The 12,217-nt window shown below is 42.4% G+C and overlaps 1 protein-coding gene across 1 annotated transcript in view; it reads right to left on the bottom strand.

Annotated features, from left to right (window-relative positions):
* Positions 1-332: 332 nt before the first annotated feature.
* Cracd (capping protein inhibiting regulator of actin dynamics) overlaps positions 333-12,217 on the bottom strand; it is a 31,428-nt gene continuing 19,543 nt past the window's right edge. The window contains exons 6-8 of the mRNA XM_035452647.1: positions 5,385-5,575; positions 4,225-4,387; positions 333-3,359 (exon numbers count right to left, since the gene is read on the bottom strand). Of these exons, the coding sequence (XP_035308538.1) occupies positions 3,199-3,359; positions 4,225-4,387; positions 5,385-5,575 (515 nt within the window). The 3' untranslated portion in view covers positions 333-3,198. The remainder of the gene's footprint in view (positions 3,360-4,224; positions 4,388-5,384; positions 5,576-12,217) is intronic.

The following is a 12,217-nucleotide window of genomic DNA, read 5'->3' as shown; positions in this document are numbered from 1 at the left end:
AACTTTTCATTTCTCTCCACCAAGCTAAATAGATCTGATCAGTTGTGGTTTTTTGACTGTCCTGGAACTCACTTTGTAGACCAGGCTGGCCTTGAACTCACTGAGATCTATCGGCCTCTGTCTTCCAAGTTCTGGGATTAAAGTTGTGAGCTGTCACCATCTGGCTCAATTATGTTTCTTTAGAGAACACAATATATTAAGGTAGTTTTGTGGGTTTCCAGGATATAAAGATAAATAAGAGATTGCTCACAGATGGCCATTGAAATCAGTCAGAATTTCAGCTTAAAAAAGGACATTCCATCAGTGCCAAAGGTCTTGTCAGTATTTTATTGAAAGGTCTTTTCCCTTAAATAATGGACATTTTTTACATTCAAACTGTATACAACCAAAATCTCAAAATAATATTAAAATCACACTAAGGAATTTTTATTAAGTATCTACTTAATTTTATTGTTGATAAAAATATTGCAAGACACTTGTAGCTAATGCTGCTGCTTTAAAATAAGCAAACTAAACATCACAAGAAGAGACGGTGGATACACACTATACATTTGTAGATAACCAGCTAAAATGAGAATTTAATGGTAATCAACCATGTTTTATAAGAAACAATTGCACTTGAAACATTTTTAAAGTAAACCAAAAACTCTACTTCCATATGTAAGTCTATAAACAGAGGTTAATCACCTATAACCTTGTCAGAAGAAGTGTGTTTAAATTTTTAAAAAAAGCTTGTATATTTAATGTAGCAGTTATTCATTAAAAAGAAAAAGTCTTGAACTTTCTGCTTCCACAGAACTTCCCCATAGTTTGTTGCTCAGAAAAGTGCAACGCAACTAAAGCAGAATAACACTTCATTGGTATTTAGTGCAGGTTTGGGGTAACTTGTAAATGAAATGCTAAACGTGTACTCTTCAGCAAGTATGGTGACTGCCCTTTCCTCAGTAGGTTCTCCTTTTAAAGGTAATGATGGGGCATTTTTAACTAAGCTGTTTCTTGTACTGTGTGTGGGCTCATGGGTATTGAATCAGTATGAACCTATCTGTTACTCTGTTTTGACACAGGGTCTCCACTGTGTAGCCTTGGCTGGCCTAGAACTCATTATGACCAGGCCGGCCTTGAACACAGAGATCTACCTGCCTCTGTCTCCCAAATGCTAGGGTAAAAGGCATGAGCCACCATGCCCAGTCCTAATCTTCCTTAGCCATCTTATTTCTGTACCTGTTTGCTGCCATGACTGTGGTACAGGCCAAAGCTGAGAGGATGGAAGAAGTAGTCAGTTTGCAAGGATCACTGTGGCACTATAATTCTAGGGCACTGGGTGGGAAGATTCCCATTCTGTAATTCTAGGGCTTTGAGTGGGACGATTCCCATTCAAAAGTGTTATACCAGTGAGGAAATCATTGAACTAACAACTGTCTACACATAAGATTTAGAAAAGAATACCAGTGTGAGAAACGTGCAGTGGAATATTAGTTGCTTACAATAGTAATAACACAACAAAAAAAGTTACATTGATTCTTAACAGTCTGAAGGTCCAGAATATATAATACTAAATCTGACTTGCAGTAGTACAGCTATCCACTTGACCACACATGCCAGCTGCTTCATGAAGCTGAGCCACTGTTTCTAGAGAGAAAATGGATTCTATATGGTAAACAGCATCCCTGTCATCCTGTAGGGTTGACAGAACAACAGCACATTGCATATTGAGTAAGCACAGAGGAAGTTGTGATGGATGCAATAAAATGTGTTGGTGTGGGAGAAAAGGGATGCAAATCCCCCTGCACTGGGCAAAGGAAGAATCTGCACCTATAAAAGGAAAATATGCCAACACCAGGAAATACAAAGTGAGTGCCAGCAGTGTGTAGGCATTGCTGGTATGTCTAGTGTCATGAAAGCAAATCTAGAGAAATAAACATACATGTGGCTTTGAAACTGCCAAGTCCCTTTTTTGTATGCACATGTGTATGATACAAGGCCACGTAAAACTCTGAGATGCATCTTTTCTTAAAGGTATCAAGGTGAATGCTCTGAATTGTAAATGCTTTGGAACATTCGACTCTGAATTATTCAAGTACAATAAAGGAAAAAAATTCTCTGTAAGAAGTCCTTCGTAGAAGTAGGTTACACATCTTGGCTTGTTCATTTTCCCTAAAGTCCAAGGGGAAATTTCAGAGGCATGTAATGCCAGCAACCTAAACTATCATACATAAATGGCTGGTTTGGGTGATGGTTTTATTGTCTCACTTTTGCATCTTTGGGTGGACAGGCCTTTTCTTCATGGTGAGAAAAGCTAGATTATACCAGAGTTGTCATACACCAAGGTTCTTAAAACATTTGGGTTATACCAGAATTCATCTGAAGAGTTTTTCCTAAAATCTGTATTCTAAGCCCTGTGCTCCCGGGATCTGGGAATGCAGCCTGGGCTGCTGGACAGCACTATACTATATGGGGATTCTCAGAGACAACTCTGGCACAGCATCTCCTTTTCTTCACCAGACTAAATGCAAATGTTCCTTAGAGCCAGTGAGGCCAAATGGTCTATGTGTCTTTAAAAAAGGGTACTGGTATAACAGGGCACACCATGGATCTAGTGTAGTATGAGTGTGAATGGATTTGCTTTGTTGTGGTTTTAGGGTGGGGAAAAATTCATGAAAACCAGACACAGGCACAGAGTTGGGGGGCCAGCTTTTCCTTATTCTCCAGTCACTGCATCAGGAGAATGACACCATGTTTTATGTACATGTGAACCTGTCACTGTTACATATGCAAACACAGTAGGGTAAATATTTTGGATAGAAGAGTAGAGAATCAAAAATGAACAAAAAAAACTTACAAAGATTGGCAAAGGGTATGTTCTGAAATGGTGCGTGGGTGTGCATATGTATGAGAAGGCCATGGATGGGCATGGCAGGCTCTCCTGAGCTCTCGTTTGCAGATTTTGCTTCATGTGGTCCCTCAGACAAAACTGTCTCTTGAGAACTAGGGGGAGCTCAAGGCACCAGGACCCAGGATTGTGCAAATACACTCTTTACAATGAACACCACCAGTTCAGTTTCTAAACATTATTTTGGAGCCTATAAAACATGCTTCTTTTCCCTAGCTTGGTTTCCTTACCTCATATAAAAAATAAATAAATAAAAAGGGCAAGAGAAAAGCCAGCAAATGGCCACAGAAATGGGTAAGAGTCACTGTTTACTTAATGATTTGTGGGCAGTCGCTCCAGGCCTTTGCTTTTCTTTTGGCCAAAGCCAGCCAGGCAGGTTCTGTGGACACCGGGGCAGCATCTGGGGTGGAGAACCTCTTGGGGGCCTCTTTTACCAGTGGTGCTGGAGGCCCAGAGTCTGAGATCTCCACTGCATCGTTTTGAAGGAAAAGAGAAGTAAGTAAGAACCACATAAAAACAAACTTTTTTAAATAGAATTATATATACTTACTGTACATAAAATGCTGCTCATACACACACACACATCAGCTAAATCTAGCTAATTGTTGTTCACAAATTTATGTAAGAACATTTAAAATCTACTCTCAGCACTTTAAGAATTCAGTAGGCTGTTAGCTCTGGTCACTGTGCTACACAACAGATTTCTTTCCTGTTTTGAGACAGGGTTTCTCTGTGTAGCCCTGGCTATCCTAGAACTCTCTCTGTAGACCAGGCTGGCCTCAAACTCCTAGCGATTTGCCTGATTATACCTCTGGAGTGCTGGGATTAAAGGTGTGTACCACTGAACTTCTCTGAAATGTTGTATGCATTAGCAAATATTTCCCACATGGTCCCGTCTCCAGAACAAGATTTTGACTTATTTAGAGGGGAGAGAGGGAAAGGGAAGGGGGGGTAGGGAGGATGGGAAGGAGGTGAGGGGGAAGTAATGGAAATGAATGATATAGGCAGTGAGGTACTGGTGATGACTCACATTGGCCTGTTAAACGATCAGAAACCAGGGCTAGCAGGTTGCGGTCATATTAGCAGCTTCAAATTAGCCACAGTTGAAGTTTTGGTAAAGACTACATACAACCCCCCTAAGGAGATGACTGTAAAGGCATTTACTGTCTTCACTGAGAGCTGGGGAATTCCTGCCATCTGCATCAGTTTACAACTCGTTCTTGAGAGCCTGTGCTCTGTGATGTCTAAGATGCTAAGTCATTCCAAGGTAGGAATTAAAGATGCTCTCAGGGAAAACAGCAACTCCAGGCAAACGGCTGGATTTGTTCTCTCACCTGTCACGGACGTGGGAAGAGTGTTGGCCTTTTTCAGCTGTTCTCTGCGCTGGAGCCTGGACACTGCAGTTTCGGGCTTCTTCTCTTCTGACGGAGTGGCAGACTTGTGCAGGGAACCAGCTCTGCTTCCTCGACTGCTTCCAGGCTGTGGGCTGACACTGACCTGCGTTGGGAATGACAGGGAAAGCATGTTCTCAGTGCATGACCTCTCAGCACCCCAACAAGCAACTGAGCTGCACATTCAAGTCAGGCCTCCAGTGAGGGCTCAGTGTCATGTTCCAAGGATGGAAAGTCACTTACCAGGAAGAGCCCCATCAAGATGATCCTAAAGTTAGGTCATAGAACAAGGCCCCTAGTACACCTGTCCACTGCACAAACTTATGTCCTGACATCTCCTACATACACCATTTTTCTTTCTCTAAGATGGATACTCGTGGGATGTCTAAAACCAGGAACAGCACTAAATCCTGATTGCTCTGTTTATCAATCACTTCAGTTTGTGATTGTTTTTTCTTTCTTTCTAATTAAGTCAAGACCTTTCACTTTACAGTTCCTTAGCGTATGCTAATCTCCAGTACCATGACAGTCATAACCTGGTGCCATCAGTTATGTTTAAGTAAAATAGGATGAGCACTCACTGGAACCCTGTTACATCACTAACTTCCAAAATGGCCATCAGGTTGCCAACTGGTGGTTGACATATACAGTGTAGATACACTGGGCAAAGAGTATTCATGCCTCATGGAGTAGAACAAGAGATTTCATTACACAAAATGGCAATTTAAATCTATGAATTGTTATTCCTGGAAATTTCTACTTTATTTCTAGATCATGACTGTCCTTGAGCCATTCAAACCATGGAAAGTGAAACCTCAGATCTGTGGGAAGGGGCACTACTATAACCATTGTGTGTGAGCTGCTGCTGGAAATACAGACAGACATCTTAGGTTCTGCCAAATAAGGTTCCCCTAAAAGCATAGTAAAACTAAATTAAATTTTTATGCTGAAAAATGCTTCCCTGACTAAAAGGTGGTTAATTTATTTACTTCCCTGCCCTTTATAAACAGCATTTCCAGTTAGCATCTTACAAAACATATCCCATGACTTAGAAGAGAGCTAAGCTAAGGATAGCTACACAGAGAACAAAGCGGGCAACTCACAGCTTCTTTGGAGAGCTTCTCTGCTTGTTTGGCCTCCCGGGCTTGCCTTCTCTCCTCTCGAGTTGCCTGCTGCTCACGAAACCCCTTTTGCTTTTGCAGTGCCAAGGTTATCCACAGTGGCTGAGCAGTTTCAACTTTCTCTGTTAATTTGGAGCCATCTAAAGAGTGCCTGCTCTGCAACATCGGCTTCTCTGTGGAGGAAAGAAAGATGGTGTTTGCTGTGGTTAGCAGTTGACTTAGCTTCTCATCCCATAAGAATGTGACATAATTAGTGATAGGCTTATAATGCCTATGCTGATGCTCAAGGGATTCCATTGGGTGGAAAGGTAACTTCTTTGACTAACAGGAAAATGGGCATTTTTCTTCCTTAGAAGTGAAACTACTTTACAAGAAAATAAAATTTCCAATGTCGTTAAACAAAACAAAACATGTTTACAGGAGTCCGAGGTAGTACGTAGTTCATTGTCTCAGTGAGATTTGTTTTTAGCAATGGAAGCATTCTTCTCAAACAGTATTCTATAAGGAACCCCAGTGTTTGAAGAACAAAACAACAGTGATGCTGTATACTTGAGGCAGCTGCTGAGGGCAAGGCTTGCAGGAACATAGTGAGAACCCCATGACTGTGAACCAATGCCTATATTTGAAAGTTGATCTATAATATCATGCCAAGGATCATGAGTTCAAGGCCAGCCTGGGCTATATAGTAAAACCTTGTCTCAACAAACAAAATTTTAAATGCAAAGAGCTTCTTGTGTTTAGAATATTTAGAATAGTAGTTGGCCTACACTTTAAAAAAGAGATGTGTAATTATTATTTTTGCCCATGAGTCAAAAGTCCCCCTTTCTCTTAAGTAAGCTCACATACTCTCAGAGATAACTGTATTGAATTATTTATTATCTCAAAAGAAAAGAGCTTCCTATAGCCCTGTTCCTCAGAAATCTAATAGAAGTTTACACTTGATAGTCTAGAATCTTACCACTGGGGCCCTCAGTCAGATGGACTTTATATTACACCCCAGCATAAAGAGAAAGACCAAAAAGGAGAAAACAAGTTGGAATCAAGAATTTAAGCTCAAATGGGGCACATTTTTTTTTTTTTTGCAACAATGGAGAACTGTAGCTACCAGCACACGTCAACCACAGTCAAAGTAACACAGTATAGAGAAGACAGGGCTAGTGACAAAACTAAGGTGACAAATGTTCACTGACCAGGCTTTGGCACTACTAGAAAACAGTACAGAAGGGGGAAGCCAGATTATGAGAGATGTTCTCTTAGAAGCAAGACACAGGGGTCTGCTCCAGTTATAAACATCTGAGTCCACTTCCAAGGGAAGGCCAGTGTCTGAATATAGCATGTCTTTAGGATCATTCTAGGTACATTGCCATTATTATGAAGCTGATGGACAGAGACCTGCCATTTCTATGAAAGCATCAAAAATGGCAAAGCCACCATGCCAAAAACCCGACCAACGTTCACAGTCTAAGCTGGGGGATTCAGACTCCACAGTGTTTGTGTCTTGCAGTCTATTTCCTAAAACAACAGAAAATAAAAAGACCAATTGTTTTTAAGGGGGAAAAGGGAAGTTTTTATTTCCTGAGAACTGCAGTTTGCATAGTGTAGTCTGGAGTTACAGATCGTGTTTTATAAGACTGATGTACTACCCACTGCACTAATGAGGCACCTTGGATCAGATTCTAAAAGACTGAGTTTAAAGACTTACTAGGTCTGGCTCACAAGAATATAAACAGGACATTAAAATTGGATTCCTGTTTGAGACTCAGCCAAGGATTTTCCTAAAGCGTTGTGACAAAATAGTAATTGTCATATAGTCACATATTCTAAAGTACAGGACCACCTACTATGGACTAGCTTATGAAACTGTCAAACACTCACCACCAGAACATGGAAAAACTGAGGCTGTAGCTGAAGACTAGAATTTCTTTTGATATCCCACTGTCCTTGCATAGCCTCTAGTCTAAGACAGGCTTCTTTGTTAGACAGTGGTATTCAAAATTGGTTGAATGTCCTGGAGAATGTGTAAGACATTACATAGGGGTGTCGAAATTATGAAAATTTCAATTTGCCACTTTCAAAAATTATTTTAATTTGAAGTGTGTATGAGTGTGTGTGTCTGCCCACAAAGGCCAGAGGCATTGGCTTCCCCTGGAGCTGGGATTATAAATGGTTGTGAACTGTTCAACATGGGTGTTTACAACCACACTGATCCTTAGGAGCAGTATCAGACCTTAACCACTGAGCCATCTACCCAGCTCCTATTTATCTACTCTAAAATCTAAGGATAATGATGGATATCCAGGATGATACTGACACCTTCACTCAGTTGTGTATAACTAGCAATATTGGTTAAAATATTTTTGTTTGGTTTTTGGTTTTTTTGAAACAGGGTCTCATTATATAGCTCTGGCTGTCCTGAAACTCACTATGTAACAAAGTTGGCCCTCAACTCTCAGAGATCCACCTGCCTCTGCCTCCCAAGTGCTGGGATTAAAGGCATGTACCACTAAACCTAGAGGCAGACAGATCTGTGAGAGTTAGAGACTAGCTTGATCTACATAGCCAGTTCCAGGCCACCTGGAGCTGGCTCAGTGATTAAGATCTTATACCAGTGTTACAAGGACTAGAGTTTGGTTACAAGCACCCAGCTGTGGAGATCCTGCCTCAAACAAACAAAAAGAATAAACTAAATAAGCAGGAAAGGGGGAGGACTACTTGCTTTAGTTACTGCCTCCCTTAACTGGAGTTTTGCTAGTCAACTACTCCAGGCCAGGGCTGACCAAATTTATTTGAACACCTTATTAGATAAAAACATTAAGCATAGACTTCCACTTTATTGTTTGTATACATGTAGAACTATTATCAGCTAAAGCCTCCAGGATATTATCTACCTTACAAGCAAGATCCATGAGGGATGGAGTGCATCTGCTTTGCAAATCACGGTGCCACGTTGTATTTTCTTTGGTCCACTTCTTCTCAGATCTAACTCCTTTATAAAGTGGCAAGCGTAGAACTGATGCCTCTAGTTTCCAAGTACTGGGATCAAAGGCATGTGCCACCATGCCCAGCCTATTTAATTTGGAGTCTGACAATCCAAAATCTGACTACCAGGGAAGAAACAGGGGTGGCAATAGTTTTAGAGAGAAAAATGACAATAATAAAAGAGAAATCTCTAAGAGAAATGAGCTTTTCTTCATGGGAGAGGGGTGATGATGGACCAACAAGGCTGAAAGCGACTGCAAATATCACAAAAGCTAGTGACACAAAAGCTAAAGTCAAAATGAAAACTGAGCTCACCCATCAAATATCAGTCACTACAGGAAAGAATCTATGGGTTACTTGTTAGTATTCAGGCATCTGTACTGTCTGTCCTTGGGGTTCTGACAGGATATGCCCTCAGCTGCAGCCATTAAGAGCACCACCTGTGCACATTCACTATGTTCCTTTTTTGTTTTTTTAAAGATTTATTTATTTTCTAGGAATACAACCTTCAGCCTCCATGTCTGTCTGCATGCCAGGAGAGGACACCAGATCTCATTATAGATGGTTGTGAGCCACCATGTGGTTGCTGGGAATTGAACTCAGGACCTCTGGAAGAGCAGTCAGTGCTCTTAACTCTGAGCCATCTCTCCAGCCTCCCACTATGTTCCTTTTTACAGGGCCCTGCCTACCTCACATCCTCCTCCTCCTCTCTCCCTCCTCTCTCTGCCCCTCTTTCCTCTCTCCTGCTGCTCCTGTCCCCAAAGGCCAGTCCCCCCTTTCCCAATTTTTATGATCCTTTTCCCCTAATAAAAAACCCCTCTGTTTGGACCCTGTCTCATGGCGTCTTTCTCTCACGCACTGCTTTTCTTAAATTACAACACTACTTTCAAGGAGTCGTGTCCATCTAGGAAAACTTGTCTTTTGGGCTGAACCCCCATCTTCCAGTAATTCACCAAATTGGCAAACAAGGGTAAAAAGAAGCACCCTATATATATCCTCTGGGTCTTTTAGAAAACATAGGGCTGTTTCTTTGGCCGCATCTGTAAGATGGGTGATACAGTAGATAAGGGGAAGGACACTGTTAAAAAAGGAATGCCCCGTAAGTTATAGCAAAACTAGATGAGTCTGCACCATTACTCTGTATGCTGTTGGCACTGTTGTAAACAAGAAAATTAAGGGTAAGATCCCACCCCCCACCCTCCACCCCACCCCCGAAACAGGGTTTCTGGCTGTCTTGGAACTTGTGCTGTATACCAGGCTTGCCTTTAACTCACAGAGATCCACCTGCCTCTGCCTCCCACGTACTGGGATTAAAGGTGTGAGCCACCACTGCCTGGTAAGATTCTTATCAAGAGATTAATCTGCATTAATATTGAGTATATTGAGTATTCTAAAACTTGAGATGGCTTCCTGAAATGGGTGAGAAAAAACAATGTGAAGAAGAAAGGTGCTATAGAGAAAGGCACTGTATTCAACTGGAGTGCCAGGCTGCCTCAGCCAGAGAAGCCCACTTTGTCAGAACTAAAGTACATGACCTTGGGGCTGTTGGAGCCCATCCTTATGAATGCATGGCTGTACAGATGACAACACCACCACCAAACCTCTGAAGTTGCCTGTCCAGCACTGCCCATGAGGCAGACTGATACACTTATTCCTAAAAGAAAAAGAACCACCTGGTAACTTACCACAGTTGTGCTGGCTAGCCTTATATCAGTTACACACACAAGCTAGGGTTACCTGAAAGGAGGAAATCTCAGTGGAGAAGATGCCTCTATAAGATGCAGGTGTAGGGCATTTTTTTAATTAATGGTCATTGTGGGTGGTACCATCCCTGGGCAGGTGGTCCTGGGTTCTATAAGACAGAGACTGAGCAAACCATGAGGAGGAAGCCTGTAAGCATCGCTCCTCCATGGCCTGTGCATGGCCTCCTGCCTCCAGGATCCTGCCCAGCTTGAGTTCCTGTCCTGACTTCCTTCAGTGATGAACAGCAATGCTGAAGTGTAAGCCAAATAAACACTTTCCTCCCCATTTGCTTTTTTTTTTTTTTTGTCATGGTGTTTTGTCACAGTGATAGAAACCCTAAGACAGCAGTAGACTGGGAACATACAGGCACACGGGCCTATTAAAATTATTTTAGAAAGACTAAGCCTGAGGATTTATAGAACACACCACACGGAGGCACCAGTACCCCATAAAGACACCAAACCCTTTCCATGGCTCCATAGTCCTTTACCTCCAGCTGTTTTTTTTTTTTTTTAAGATTTATTTATTTATCTTGTATACAGTGTTCTGCCTACATATATGCCTGCAGGCCAGAAGAAGGAACCAGATCTCATTATAGATGGTTGTGAGCCACTATGTGGTTGCTGGGAATTGAACTCAGGACCTCTGGAAGAGCAGTCAGTGCTCTTAACCTCTGAGCCATCTCACCTCCAGCTGTTTTTGCAGCTGGACTCAACCCTAAGGCCTGAGGCCTGGTTTAACACCAAACCCTGCTTCCCTATCAACATGGTTCTGTGCCTCCAGTGGTTGGTCCTCCCTCCCTCCCTCATTCTCTCTCTCCTCTCTTTCTCTCTCTCTCTCTCTCTCTCTCTCTCTCTCTCTCTCTCTCTCTCTCTTTCTGTGTGTGTGTGTGTGTACAGGTGTTTTGCCTGCACATGTGCAAGTGCACTGCATGTGTGCCTGGTACCTGTGAAGGCCAGAAGAGGGTGCTGGATCCCGTAGAACTGGAGTTATGGAGAGGTGAGGGTGCTATTCTGGGACCCAAACCATGGTCCTCTGTAAGAGCAACAGTGCTCTAATCTGCGGAGTCGCCCTCCAGCCCCTCCCACTGGGTTTACTATTGTTTCCTTTCTGATTACTCAGTGATGCTGCAGCTTTATCAGCTCCCTGCCTCCAATAAGGCCTCTTTGGATTTCTTGAGCCTTGCTGAGGCTTAACACTTTGCCGGCATTCCATAACATGTTTGGGTGCATGTGCGTTTTTACTGTATGTGGTGTGCGATATGAGATTTAATATTAGTAACTGGACTAAGAGAACTTGGTTTGCCAATGGCCAAGGAAAACAGAGGTTGCTTGGCAAACGGCTAACAATAAAACTGTTATAGCTTGTGAATTTACTGTTATTTGATCAATTCTGACATTGCAGAAAGACATAACCATGCCCATCTATGGTTTCTGGCATGTCACACTCACCGCAGTACTCTAGGGGCTTCCATAAAGGAAAAGAAGTAACCAAGCCAACACTTCTCAAGGAAGCAAAACCCACCCCAAATCTGAACACTTAAAAAGAGAACCTTCCTGGCCATGATCCAAACTTTGTCTCTAGAAAGATTAGGTGAACATTCCATGGAAGCACAAAAGCCAGTTCAGATCTCCATCTAGCCACCTCAAATGTTCAGTATGAAGAGGCAGTCAGAGCCAAGGGTTGCTCTGACTAACCTTCCTTCCTTCCTTCCTTCCTTCCTTCCTTCCTTCCTTCCTTTCCTTCTTTCCTTCCCTCCCTCCTTCTTTCCTCCCTCTCTTCTTTTCTCAAGACAGGGTTTCTCTGTGCATCCCTGGCTGTCCTGGAACTCTGGCTCTAAACCAGGCTGGCCTAGAACTCAGAGATCACCTGTTCCTGCCTCCCAAGTGCTGCCACTACGGGAAGTCTGCAGAACTGAGAGGATGTTAAGCTCATTTTACATAACAGCGAAGAAACTCCACAGTTCCAAGGCTGATGCCAGGACCTTCCTCTCTCTGTTCTGCAGCAGCCACCCAGAGGGAAGGCAGTTTCCGGTCTAGAAAACTCTACTTTTGATCACCTCTACAGACTTGCTCAAAATGGTTAAAGATATC

Source organism: Cricetulus griseus (assembly GCF_003668045.3).
Source record: "Cricetulus griseus strain 17A/GY chromosome 1 unlocalized genomic scaffold, alternate assembly CriGri-PICRH-1.0 chr1_1, whole genome shotgun sequence".
Taxonomy (NCBI): domain Eukaryota; kingdom Metazoa; phylum Chordata; class Mammalia; order Rodentia; family Cricetidae; genus Cricetulus; species Cricetulus griseus.
This window is presented reverse-complemented; position numbering and strand designations above follow the sequence as displayed.